This window comes from Vulpes vulpes, chromosome 4 (assembly GCF_048418805.1).
Source record: "Vulpes vulpes isolate BD-2025 chromosome 4, VulVul3, whole genome shotgun sequence".
Taxonomy (NCBI): Eukaryota; Metazoa; Chordata; class Mammalia; order Carnivora; family Canidae; genus Vulpes; species Vulpes vulpes.
The window spans coordinates 113,704,310-113,716,293 of NC_132783.1; the positions used below are offsets into that span (position 1 = coordinate 113,704,310).

An 11,984-nucleotide genomic window follows, 5' to 3' on the forward strand; every position below is an offset into this window, starting at 1 on the left:
AAAAAACTATGTCACAGGGGTACCTGGGTGGGTTAGTCGTTTAAGTGTCCAACTCTTGATTTTGGCTCAGGTCATGATCTCAGGGTCCTGGGATGGAGCCCTGCTTTAGACTCGGGTGGCCAGTGGGGAGTCTGGTTGGGATTCTCTGCCTTTCCTCCCTCTGCTCCTCCCCCTGCCACGCCCTCTTCTCACCTTTCCCCAACCCATATGTGCACTCTCTCTCAAAATAAATAAATAAATCTTAAAAAAATAAAAATAAAAACTATGTCACAGTCTAGAAGGGGAGATTAAAAAAAAATTGCCAGTGCCAGTTGTCACAAAGCAAAAGTACAAATACAATGTTCCTGACAAATGTTTTCAGCTGGAAGAACTCTGAAAGCAGGCTAAACGTTAAATATGACAGGTTCAGTGCAAGCTGTCATTGAAATCATTGAAAAGAACAATGCAGATTGCCAACATATATGCGGGAAGTGGTGGGGAAACATTTGATATGTTTCTGTTACAATGATGGGAAAACGACTTTCCCCCCAACGATAAGCAAATATGAAGAAGCAAAATATTTGCAATTTTAGATTTTATTTTTTTAAAGATTTTATTTATTTATTCATGAGAGACAGAGAGAGGGAGAGGCAGAGACACAGGCAGAGGGAGAAGCAGGATCCCTGCAGGGAGCCCGACATGGGACTCGATCCTGGGACCGCTGAGCCACCCAGGGATCCCAATATTTGCAATTTTAAGTGTTACAGCGGGGGGGGGGGGGGGGGGGAGTTCCAGATCTTCTCTTGTTGGGGCTTTTTTCTGTATTCCTCAAGGAGCCTTTGGATCTACAAGTAGGCAGCCACCTTGGTGGATGGGTCACTAGGCAATCACCAACCTAACATTTTTATTTTTCCAAATAAGAAAGCGTGCAATTTCTGAGAATAAAAGTAAATGCATGTTCATTGTCAAAAAATAAACATCAGACAATTCAAGTAAGCATAAAGAAAGTGAAAATTGGGTAACCCGGGTGGCTCAGTGGTTTAGCGCCGCCTTCAGCCCAGGGCATGATCCTGGAGACCCGGCATCGAGTCCCATATCGGGCTCCCTGCATGGGGTCTGCTTCTCCCTCTGCCTGTGTCTCTGCCTCTCTCTCTCTCTGTGTGTGTCTCTCATGAATAAACAGAATCTTAAAAAAAAAAAAAGTGAAAACCACCCACTCTCATATATCTAAGAAATAACCATAGTGAATATATTAGTATAAATCTCTTCTATATTGGATATACGGTTGAACTTCTAAGACACCAACTATTTTTTTAACTATTCTTTTTTCATTGAACAGATTGTGGACATCTTTCCATTGTCAGTATTAACTGACTATGTTAAGCTGCCCTGTCTAGTCCATTGAATAGAGATACTCTAATCTATTTACTCCATTTCCTATTAATGGACTTTCAGGCTCCATCAGTGTTCTATTGTGATTTTTTAAAAAATAGGTAATAAATGTATATGTGTATGGACATGTGTGTCCTTTTTCCTTTTTTTTTCTTCCTAGCACCCTCTTTTTTTCCCTTGGATACTGCCAAATTGCTAAGATATGTGTTTGTCATATTTCCCCACAGTGCTGGCCAAGTATTTTTCAGGTCCCAACTGGCACAAGCTCTAGGGTTTCTGGTGGGAGCCAGAAGGATACACAGAATTAAGTCAAATGCCTTTGCCCTTTGAGATATTTAGAAGGAGGAGGCAAAACATGGACAAAGTTAATAGTGCAAGAGTTAGGTAACATTGTATTATCATTTGAATAACTGCCAATCAGGGTGGACAAAGTGCTTGTTTGTCCACAGTCAGAGATCAGAGTTACTTGGGAGGACTTTACAGGAAAGTGGGATGCGGAGCAAAGAAAGACTTATCTAAATTTTAAGTCTCAATCAGCATTTTCTAAAGTATCCTGCAGAACATCAGTGCTGTGGGATGTGAATGGGTGGGGTGACCATACAATTCATTATCCAAAGAGACTTTTGTGAGAGTAAATGAGCTGTTGTTAATAATTATGCCAGACTGCCTGATGTAAACTGAAACTGTCCGGGGCAAACAAGGATGCGTGGCCATCGGATCGGTTTTCTGAGAAAACAGAGTTCCTGGGTTAAAAAAAAAAAAAAAGACCAGGAAAGGCCATTTATCTTATTTTTTAAAGATTTTATTTATTTATTCATGAGAGACACACACAGAGAGAAAAGCAGAGACACAGGCAGAGGGAGAAGCAGGCTCCATGCAGGGAGCCCAAAAAGTGGGGCTCGATCCTGGAACTCCAGGATCACGCCCTGGGCTGAAGGCGGCGCTAAACCGCTGAGCCACCTGGGCTGCCCAAAGGGTGAATTTAACAAAGCTAAATAGGTTTCTCTGCTGCAGGAATTATTAGAGCTGTTAGCACACTAGTCTGGATCATGCCTCTCCAACAGAGCAGTGTCTGAACATTGTTTAACCAAGAAGCGCCTTGAAAGAGGCGCTCCACTTTGGGAGCTGCTCACTAGATGCCTGAAGTCCCGCTGCTCAGTTAGTAGGGCCATAGGGATTAGGTTCCTGACTCCTAGTCCAGTGCTCATTGGGGACTGTATCCTACCAAGCACTTCCTCTGCTTGTCCCTTCCTTGGGAATTCATAAAATGTTTAATGGGCACAGACTCCCAGATATCAACCTAAATTTATTTGTAGTTTATTTATCCACTATTGTATTATGTAGATTATATATTTATTATAAATATAAATTTTATTTATGTTTAACTTTTTTCTGGGGGGGGGTCCTCAACCACCTAGAAGGTTGTGGCCTCCATTTTACAACTAAGAAAATAGAGGGGCACCTAGGTGGCTCAGTTGGTTAAGCATCTGCCTTCTGCTCAGGTCATGATCCCAGGGTCCTGAGATCCAGCCTAGGGATGGGCTCTCTGCTCAGTGGGGAGCCTGCTTCTCCCTCTCCCCGTTGCTCATGCTTTCTCTTTTGCTATCTCTTTCTCTCAGATAAAGAAATACAATCTTTAAAAAAGAAAAGAAAAGAGACCCTCCTTAAGTGACCTGGCCAAGTTCCCCCAGTTAGCTGGGTCACCCCAGGACAAAAAGATAGGCCCTCTGGCCCAGAGCACCAAGACTCCCTGGCAAGGGACTATCTACAATTCTATGTGACAGCCTTAGCAGCCTTAGTCACATTCAAGCTTGTGTTCAGTTTATACATGTGCTGCAAGAACCTGAAGTCCCCTGATTGTTTCCTTCTGCTTCCCCATCTTAGGTACCATCCAAGTACCTGGTCTGCTCTTCTGGAGCTTCAATGGGCTTCTACTGGTGGTTGATACAACTGGAAAACCTAACTTCATCTCTCGCTACCGAATTCAGGTCGGCAAGAATGAACCAGTAAGTGTTGCTGTGGTTTCTCCTGGGTAAAGCAGAGAAAGCAGGAGCCGAAGCCACACTCAAAATGCTCACTCCAGGCCTAGGAGAAAGCATGGCCACTGTGAGCCAGTTATTGTGTACAAGGCTCCCCCAACTGAGAAGATTAGAGAGAAGAAATAATCTGCCCCAGATCTCAGATGAATGTTGCTGATTCCCCACCCTGGCTCTGTGCCTCCCTGCACCACCCCACAGCACTGCAGTCAGCATTTTGGGAACCAAGCTGATGGGCTCAGCCTGCTACTGGGCTGAGTTTGGAGATGTCAGGCAGCTCCCCACTCAGCCACTGGGGTAGGGATAGCAATGGCTGGATGCCAAAAGTGCGGATGACAGGGGTCGTGAGGGACATGGCTGCTGACATAATGGCTGGTCCCCTTTAGATAAAGGGGGTCTGAATGTGTAGGCTGTGGCTGGTTTTTAAACAGGTCCTCCTTCCCAATCATTCAGTTCAACTGCTGGTGCATAGCTTATCCACAAGAAACAAGGCCTGGACTCTGCTTACAAGGAACTCCTGGCCCAGTAAGGGAGAGAAGGCCAGTACACACATCTTCAACTTAACACAGCGCTGGAAGTGAGTCCCACTGTGCCCTGAGCCCAGCCACCAGCTCAGTGCTCTGACAACCTCCAAGAGCCTTTCCTTACACAACAAGAAGTTCATTCTTAAACCCAGAATCTTTCCCCAGCTCCACCCAAACCACATCCTGGCTCCTTTCCCAGAGAAGACAATCATCTTTTAATTATCTGCCAAGGTGCCTAGGTGGCTCATCTCAGCATTCAGAGCACTCTGCCCCAGCCCAGCCCTCCAGAAAGCAGAATGCCCTTGATCGAGGCTCTTGGAATAGCCTTCTTCTTTCTTCCTTTCTTCTTTCTTTCTTCTTCTACTTCTTTTTTAAAGGTTTCATTCACACTCATTCATGACAGACACACAGAGAGGCAGACACATAGAGGGAAAAGCAGGCTCTCTATGGGGAGCCTGATGCGGGACTCGATCCCAGGACTCTGGGATCATGCCCCAAGCTGAGGGCAGACATTCAACCACTGAGCCACCCAGGCATCCCAGGATATCCTCTTCTTGAACCAGAGCTGCCAGCCAGGCTCACGGCCCTGCACACTTGAGAGATTAACTGCCAGCCAGCTGGGGGGCTTCCTCCAGGTCCAGCTTGGCAGGCATGGACTGGAGCCTAAGTGTCTAAGCCAGGCCTTGGTTGTTAAGAGCCCTTTATCTGTCAGATCACGGCATTCTCCTTACCAGGCTCTAATGCCTTGGTCTTCAAGGTCAAGTACTGTAATAACCCTCATGGTTCAGGTGAGGAATCGGGCTCAGGTGTGACATGGGTAGATGATTCATACTCAAGCTCTTTGACCCCAGGGCTCATCCTCTCAACCACCATCCTGGTGGTTGAGACATCAGCTCTCAAGAGTATCACCTACCATAACACTCCTTGTAATGGTCTACAGTGGTTGGAGAGCCACACAGGGAAGGTCTGGTTGCATTTTGCAGAAGCTGAGCTCAGAAAGGCGCAATGACTAGACTAGCTCAAGGTCAGAGTGTTGCTGGGAAGCAGAGCCAGGGCCCCATCCTCCGAATTCTGTCCTCTGAATTCTAGGTCCGGTGCCTGCTCTGTTTGCTGTCACACTCTCCTGGTTAGCAGGTCTGTACCCTCTCCTCCCTTCTCACACCCCCCGCAGGGGCAGGCAGGAGAGAAATCCCAGACTTCCTCCACATCAGCCTACCAGCAGTGCCTGCGACCAGGCTCTTTGAGAAAGTTGTCTGTAGTTTCCAGTTCCTTTCTGTCCACTCTGTTCTCTCAACATTTTGTAATTATGAAAAATTTTGTAAGTGTAGATACAGAAGTTGAGAAACGTAGTATAGTGATCGCTCACACACCACCTAGATTCACTGGTTTTAAACATTTTACAGGATTATCTATATGTAAAAATAGAAATATGTATGCATCTCTCATTTTTAGCTTAACCATTTGAAAGTAAGTTCCAGACATTACAAACCTCACCCTAAGTCTCTCAGCCAATAGCTCCTAAATAACCACAAAGCCATCATCTCACCTCTCCTGTGCGCCTCCTCTGGCCAGGCCTTCACCCCCACTGCTCCTCCTCTGCTGCCCTGGGCAAGGGTCCCGGGATGTGGCCTCAGGCTCATCTCCCTTACTCCTGGCCTGTGTGCCTCCACAGCTGCTTGTTTACCATTCTTGCTACCTGTTCTACCTGGCCTCTCCGCTTTTCCTCTCATCTCAGTGGCCACTCTTTCATGGTCTTCCTTCTGGTCTCTCTTCCTCTCCCCTGCCTCTTCATCCTAAGTGTCCCGGGGTTCAGGCCTTGCTCCTCAGTTCTGTCTTCACTCCCTCACTTATCTCCTCCAGGGTCATAACGTTAAATACAATCCATGACGTTAAATACAATATGCCCACAGCTCACAAATTTGTCTCTAGCCCAGCACTCTTTTCTGAATTCCAGGCTCAGATTGCCAGGTGCCTCTTTGACATCTCCAATCCAACATGTCCCCAAGAGAATTTCTGATCATCCCCTCAAAGACTGCCACCCACAACCTCCCCAGTCTGAGTTCACGGCAGGGCCACTCTTCTAGATGACCAGCCCTTGGGCTGAAGACTCTCTGCCCAGAGATCTTTGCCCTCACCTTCCTCATCTCTTTGTTCAAAACTCACCATCTCCACAAAGCTTACCCTGATTATCCTATTTAAAATTATTGGTGCCAGGAACATAAATTCAGTGAGGGAAAGAATCTTTCTTTGGCTCATTGCTCGATTCCCAGCACATAGGACACCACCTGCAACATAGAGGGTGCTCAAAATATCAGGCGAGTAGGGCAGCCCTGGTGACCCAGCGGTTTAGTGCCACCTTCAGCCTGGGATGTGATCCTGGAGACCCGGGATCGAGTCCCGCATAGGGCTCCCTGCACAGAGCCTGCTTCTCCCTCTCTCTCTCTCTCTCTCTCTGTCTGCCATGAATAAAACAAAAAAAATCAGGTGAGTAAATGTAAATTTAAACATGTGTGACACCCTCCCCTTGGTCAGGGTTTCTAGAAGAGTGGTATGGCTTCATCTACAGGTGCTCTCAAACCAGGCTGGCCAGACCTGGCTTCACCATGGGGCTGGAACTGAAAGCTTGGAGATTGGATTCAAGTCCGTTAGTTCATGCAGCGCCTGCAAAAGCTGAAGGAAGAGCAAGGCCTGGAGTCTGAGGACCACTCTGAACTCAGCCTTACCTTGCAGCTAGAACCCCTCCAGTTCCCGGAGGCAACTCAGGGAGAAATCACTTCTGACCAATCCCAAACCAGTTCATCAGGGCCCAGGAAGTGACCCATGGTCAAGGGGCTATCCTGGGGAGCTCCAGTGCTCTGAGGGAGGGAAGGGTCAGATATTAATTCTTGGGCAAATGCTGGCTATAATATTGAGGCTCAGTGGGGTATGCGATTTGGGGCCAGCTATCCAAAGAAAACCTGGAGAGAATGCTCGGGCAGGTCCCCATCCTGACAGCCCCACCATGAGAACTAGGAAGACCAGGTCACAGGAAGTTTAGTCAAGAGGCTGCACAGGAAGCTCTCTGGCTCACCTCTCTTCACTCGGCCTAGTCCAGTGAGGCTGGGCCACATGAGGAGGCAGACCTTGATCTCTGCACCTGATCATGGGCAAGCCTCTGCGGATGAGGAGGGACTCAAAGACTGAAAAAAGGGTATCAGCCTGAGAGTTGACAGCCTTCTCTAAGTACCCTGGAGGCACCCTGAGATACCTGTCAGGAATATGTCTGGGCCTGGCCAGAGACACGGGGAGAACAGTGGTAACAGCTGCAGGAAGGAGAAGGCAGGCTCAGGCTGGTGGAACGCTGCTGAGAAGGGAGTTTCCAAAAGCCGTATTGCCACATGGTCACACCTCAGGGCTTGGGCAGTAGTCAGGGGCTGCTGGCTATGGCCAAATGTCAGACCTAGCATCCACTCCAGACTGAGGGCCTCCTGTGAGTGGGTCACAGTGAAGCCATGTCTAGAAGGGAAAGACCTTCTCACCCTCTTGTTCATCTCCCTCCTTTCTTGCCTTGGCAGGTGGACGCTGAGAAACTACGCCAGTCTATCCGCACAGTTCTCTTCAACCAGTACATGATCTCTCTGCCCATGGTGGTTCTCCTCTATCCCATCCTCAAGCTGTGGGGAGACCCCTGCCGCCGAGAGCTACCCACCTTCCACTGGTTCCTCCTGGAGCTGACCGTCTTCACTCTGATCGAGGAAGTCCTGTTCTACTATTCACACCGGTGAGTGGGTCCCTGCCCAAGCATAGCTGGCTCCTTGCTCTCCTAGGGCTCACTTTTAAGGGAGGGAACTGAGACCTCAGACTTGTAGGTGTAAGACCAACATCACTTGGCCTCAAAAGCATCCTCTTAGTTAACATTGACACAACTATTTGTTCCACAACCAACAACTTGAAGCAACTGAAAAATTTCCAGAGCCTTCTGCATTCCTGTGCGCAGAGGGGCAGTTTCCCATTGGTTTCCTTATTGAATCCTTTGTGGACACCATCCCCACAGCTAGTACAACTGAGGTAGAGAGAAGCAAAGTAACCCACCCCCAATTTGTGCAGCATAAGAGGTGGGGTTAGAACTCGAAGGCAGGTCTGATCTCCAGTTGAGTGTGTTTGCAACTTTGCTCCATGGGTGGAACTCATAGCTCCTACTTTGGGTTTCTCATGGCCTGGTGGGAAAGGGAAAGGGGAGATTGGCAGATTATAACCTATTAACTATTTCCCCAGGCTCCTTCACCACCCAACATTCTACAAGAAAATCCACAAGAAACACCACGAGTGGACAGCTCCCGTTGGCGTGATCTCTTTCTACGCCCACCCTATCGAGCATGTGGTCAGTAGAGCTCTGTTTTCTCCAGAGCCAATGGGCAAAGGGCCCCAACCACCTTCCCTAAGGCCTCCCACAGAGAAGTAGCCAACAGCGGCCCCTTCTCTCTTCTTACCACTCAGCAACTACCATTTATTGTTGACCTAGTCTGTGCAAGATGCCCAATATAAGTTGTTGCAAACAGTAACTTGTCCCAAAGTTATAAAGCTGAATGCCTCCAGCAAATCAAGGGTCTGCAACTCTTTCAGCTTCTCCAGAGCTGAGTCAAGGAAGTCTTCCTGATACTACCCTGGGGCAAAGTGGACACCCAGCCGGTCTCTTGGGGCCCATCTTCAAACAGCCTTCCTTTTGCAGGTCTCCAACACTCTGCCAGTGATGGTGGGTCCCATAGTAATGGGCTCCCACTTGTCCTCTATCACCATGTGGTTCTCCTTGGCCGTCATCATCACCACCATTTCCCACTGTGGCTACCACCTACCTTTCCTGCCTTCACCTGAATTCCATGACTACCACCATCTCAAGTAAGGCCTCCTTCCCCACTGTGAGTCCTGGGGCAGTAGCCTTCACCTTCACTCCTGGAGCTTCCAGGAGCAGACATGACCCTGGGGGTCTCAGTTTCAATGTGCTGGTGCTAGTGGAGGGAGAGGCCTGGAGGTTGGGAAAATGATGCTAGACCCAGATCACCTTGCTCTTTTCTTTCTTCTTTCTTTTCTTTCTTTCTTCTTTCTCTCTCTTTTTTTCTTTCTTTCTTTCTTTCTTTTTTTTTTCCTTCCTTCCTTCCTTCCTTCCTTCCTTTCCTTTTTCTTTCTTTTCTTTTTTTTCTTTTTCCTTGCTCTTTTCTTTAACACTAGGTCTTCCTCCAACTGTGGGTTTTTAACCTTTACTTAGGTCATGAGCCCTCTAAGTGTCAAATATAAGCTGTGGACACTGTCAGAACAATGCATATCCACATAAAAATACTGCACGCAATTCAAGGGGAGTTGTGCATTCTCTGAAAACCTCCAGGCTTTTCTAAGTGTGGTCTAAGAACCTCCAGCACCATAAGCACCTGAGATACCTTGATAAATTGCAGGTTCTTGGGTCCCACTCCACATATGCTGAATCAAAGTATGGGGGGCAGCAGGACTTGAAAATCTGCATTTTAATACATGTTCTGGGGGATTCTGATGGAAGTAATCCCTAAACCTACCTGAGAAAGCCAAGCTCTGCCACAGGTTGACTTGTGTGCATAAGATTCACATAGCTTTCCAAAGGAAGGCCCTAGGTTTTCAGTACGGAGTGCCCCTAGGAGTTGTGTACAACTCCCTGAGACCTTCTGGTGTAGGTAGTCAGCATGGTTGGGGATGGGTCTGGGGTAGGAGGGCTTAGAAATGAGGCTGGCACAAATGAAAAGATCAGCACACCAACCTCCTGTACTTTTCTCTCTCCTCTAGGTTCAACCAGTGCTATGGGGTGCTGGGGGTGCTAGACCACCTCCATGGGACTGACACGTTGTTTAAGCAGACTAAGGCCTACGAGAGACACATCCTCCTGCTGGGCCTCACCCCACTGTCTGAGAGCATCCCGGATCCCCCAAAGAAAATGGAGTGAGAGAAGGCCCAATGGCCACCCTGGCTGTCCCCCTCAGTGGACTAAGGTGGCCCAAGATATCCTTAATGCCCTGAATTTGCTCTTTAGCCATGCACTTTCTAATGACAGCATCACTAAGGCAGGGGGTTAGCTCAGCTTCCTAGAAAAGCAGGGCCAAGGATGGGGCCAGGGCTCCCCTGCTGTTCCACAGAAGGACCAGGGGTGGGCTTAAAGAAAGGGAAAAAGCAGCTCCCCAGATGGAAGCTAGTGAGAAGGAAGAAACCACCTTTAAAAGTGCTCCTGGAGAGTCCCCCTGGTCCTTTGCTGTGGAAGGGGAGAGAGGACTCCAGATGAACTTTTTATGGCCTAGCAAGACACAGAGAATGTGAAGGTGGCAGTGAGACTGGAAGTTACTGCCAACTCCAGGGAGAGCTCTTCCTGGTGCTAAGGGGTGAGGGAGCCAGAAAGTATTGCTTTGCCCCTTCCTGTCCCACAAAACTTTTCTCATACCCTACTCTGGCCAGAGCCAAGACATTCTCTTTGCCAACACACACACACACACACACACACACACGCGCGCGCGCGTCAGCTAACAAAGACCTCATTTCAACTCTGCCCCACTGCAAGCCCCATCCCTCTATGAAAAGAAAAATGCCAATCACAGGGAGTTCCTCTGTGGATTAAAACTGAGATATCAAAGAGGTGCAGACCAAACCCCAACACCTACCTTCAGCCACACATGGAAACCCAGAAACCACAGGTCAAGCCCTGTTGACCTGCTAAGCTGGAGGCCCTTTTATCCAGAGGGAAGGTTCCGATTTCCTGACCTTTGGGGACACCCAACTGAGGAGGCTAGAACCTTCTTCCTCCAATGAGAAGGCAAGAAAAACATGGCTGACCAAAAGGCAAAACCCTCACATTTCCCCAAATGATTAGCCAGTTGTCTCAACACCATTTATTTCAAATGAAACTCTGTCAGGAACCTTATTCTCTAAAAACCAAAAGAGCTGCTCGGGTTGCAGCAGTTCCCAGCCTGGCCTTCCCTCAGCAGCTAGACATTGTCAGGAACCCTGCAGCTCCTGGGAAAAATTTGAGGACCACTCTTTGGTTTGAAAGGCTACCAAATACCAGCTACTTCACTTACATCAAGAAAACCATCCAGTTTTATAAAATACCTTAACATTGGATAGGGCCAAGTCTCCAAGCAGATCTAAGACTCCTTCCTTCCTATTGGCCCTTCGACCCCAGACCTGCGAATAGATGAGCTGGGTACTTACCAGTGTCCTCCTTGGCCTTCCAAACCCCACCTACCATCCTCTGGCCTTCATGGACCTACCTGGCCCTATCCCCAGGACACCCATGCCATGAGCTTGAAGTACAGCTTCTGGTGCACCAACGCTTTAGGTTTTCACAGCTGCTGGCCCGTACTCACAACCTGCTCTTAGGAATAAACACTTGGAAAACAGCCCATCTTCAGTTTACTTGTAAGGGTACGGAAGGAGTAGTGTGCACAAAGAGGAAGAGCAGATGCCTTCCTTCTCCTGTGAGGTCTTTAGACTTGGAAGTACTGTAGAGGACCAAGAGGCTGTCAGTCTCTCATCCCTTTTGGCAGCCACGTGGTTGGGCTCTGGCAGGGGGTCTCAGCCCTAATCTCTTCATCAAACAGAGTGGCCCTGAGGTGGGTGAACAAGTGAGGCTTAAGAAAAGGCTGAGGTCTCCAAATTCCCAGAAGACCAAGGGATAGGAGATATTGCAAATAAACGGATCTCTTTAATTCCAGTAGGTTCTTCCGTATTTTCTCTCCACGACGTGACCAGTTCCGATGTTCCTGATCATGTGGCATCTGGGAGCCCCAGTAGTGCAATTAAGCCATCAGTAGCCTCTCTCATGAGCATTCCTACCAGGTTGCAGAGGTGGGGTCTGTCTTCCCGGCCCCAAATCTTTCAGCACAAGCCCTGGCTACAACCTCCTAAACTCTTTCAGCCTAGAGACTATTGGTGGTCCTGTCAATAGTCCTGCCCACCTCAAGTATGGTGGGATTCTCTTGGAAAAATATTTCTGATGGGATGCTCAAGTGCCAGGCATGAGAGACAGTGGTCAGATTAATGAGCAAGCAAGCCATGCCTCCCT

General features: G+C 48.3%; 1 protein-coding gene across 2 annotated transcripts in view; it reads left to right on the forward strand.

The window, feature by feature from the left end:
* FAXDC2 (fatty acid hydroxylase domain containing 2) overlaps positions 1–11,633 on the forward strand; it is a 28,068-nt gene extending 16,435 nt beyond the window's left edge. For both annotated transcript variants that reach the window (XM_026008110.2, XM_026008114.2), the window contains 5 exons: positions 3,256–3,377; positions 7,486–7,691; positions 8,186–8,291; positions 8,640–8,806; positions 9,719–11,633. In XM_026008110.2, coding sequence (XP_025863895.1) covers positions 3,256–3,377; positions 7,486–7,691; positions 8,186–8,291; positions 8,640–8,806; positions 9,719–9,875 — 758 coding nt within the window. In that variant the 3' untranslated portion in view covers positions 9,876–11,633. The remainder of the gene's footprint in view (positions 1–3,255; positions 3,378–7,485; positions 7,692–8,185; positions 8,292–8,639; positions 8,807–9,718) is intronic.
* Positions 11,634–11,984: the final 351 nt, after the last annotated feature.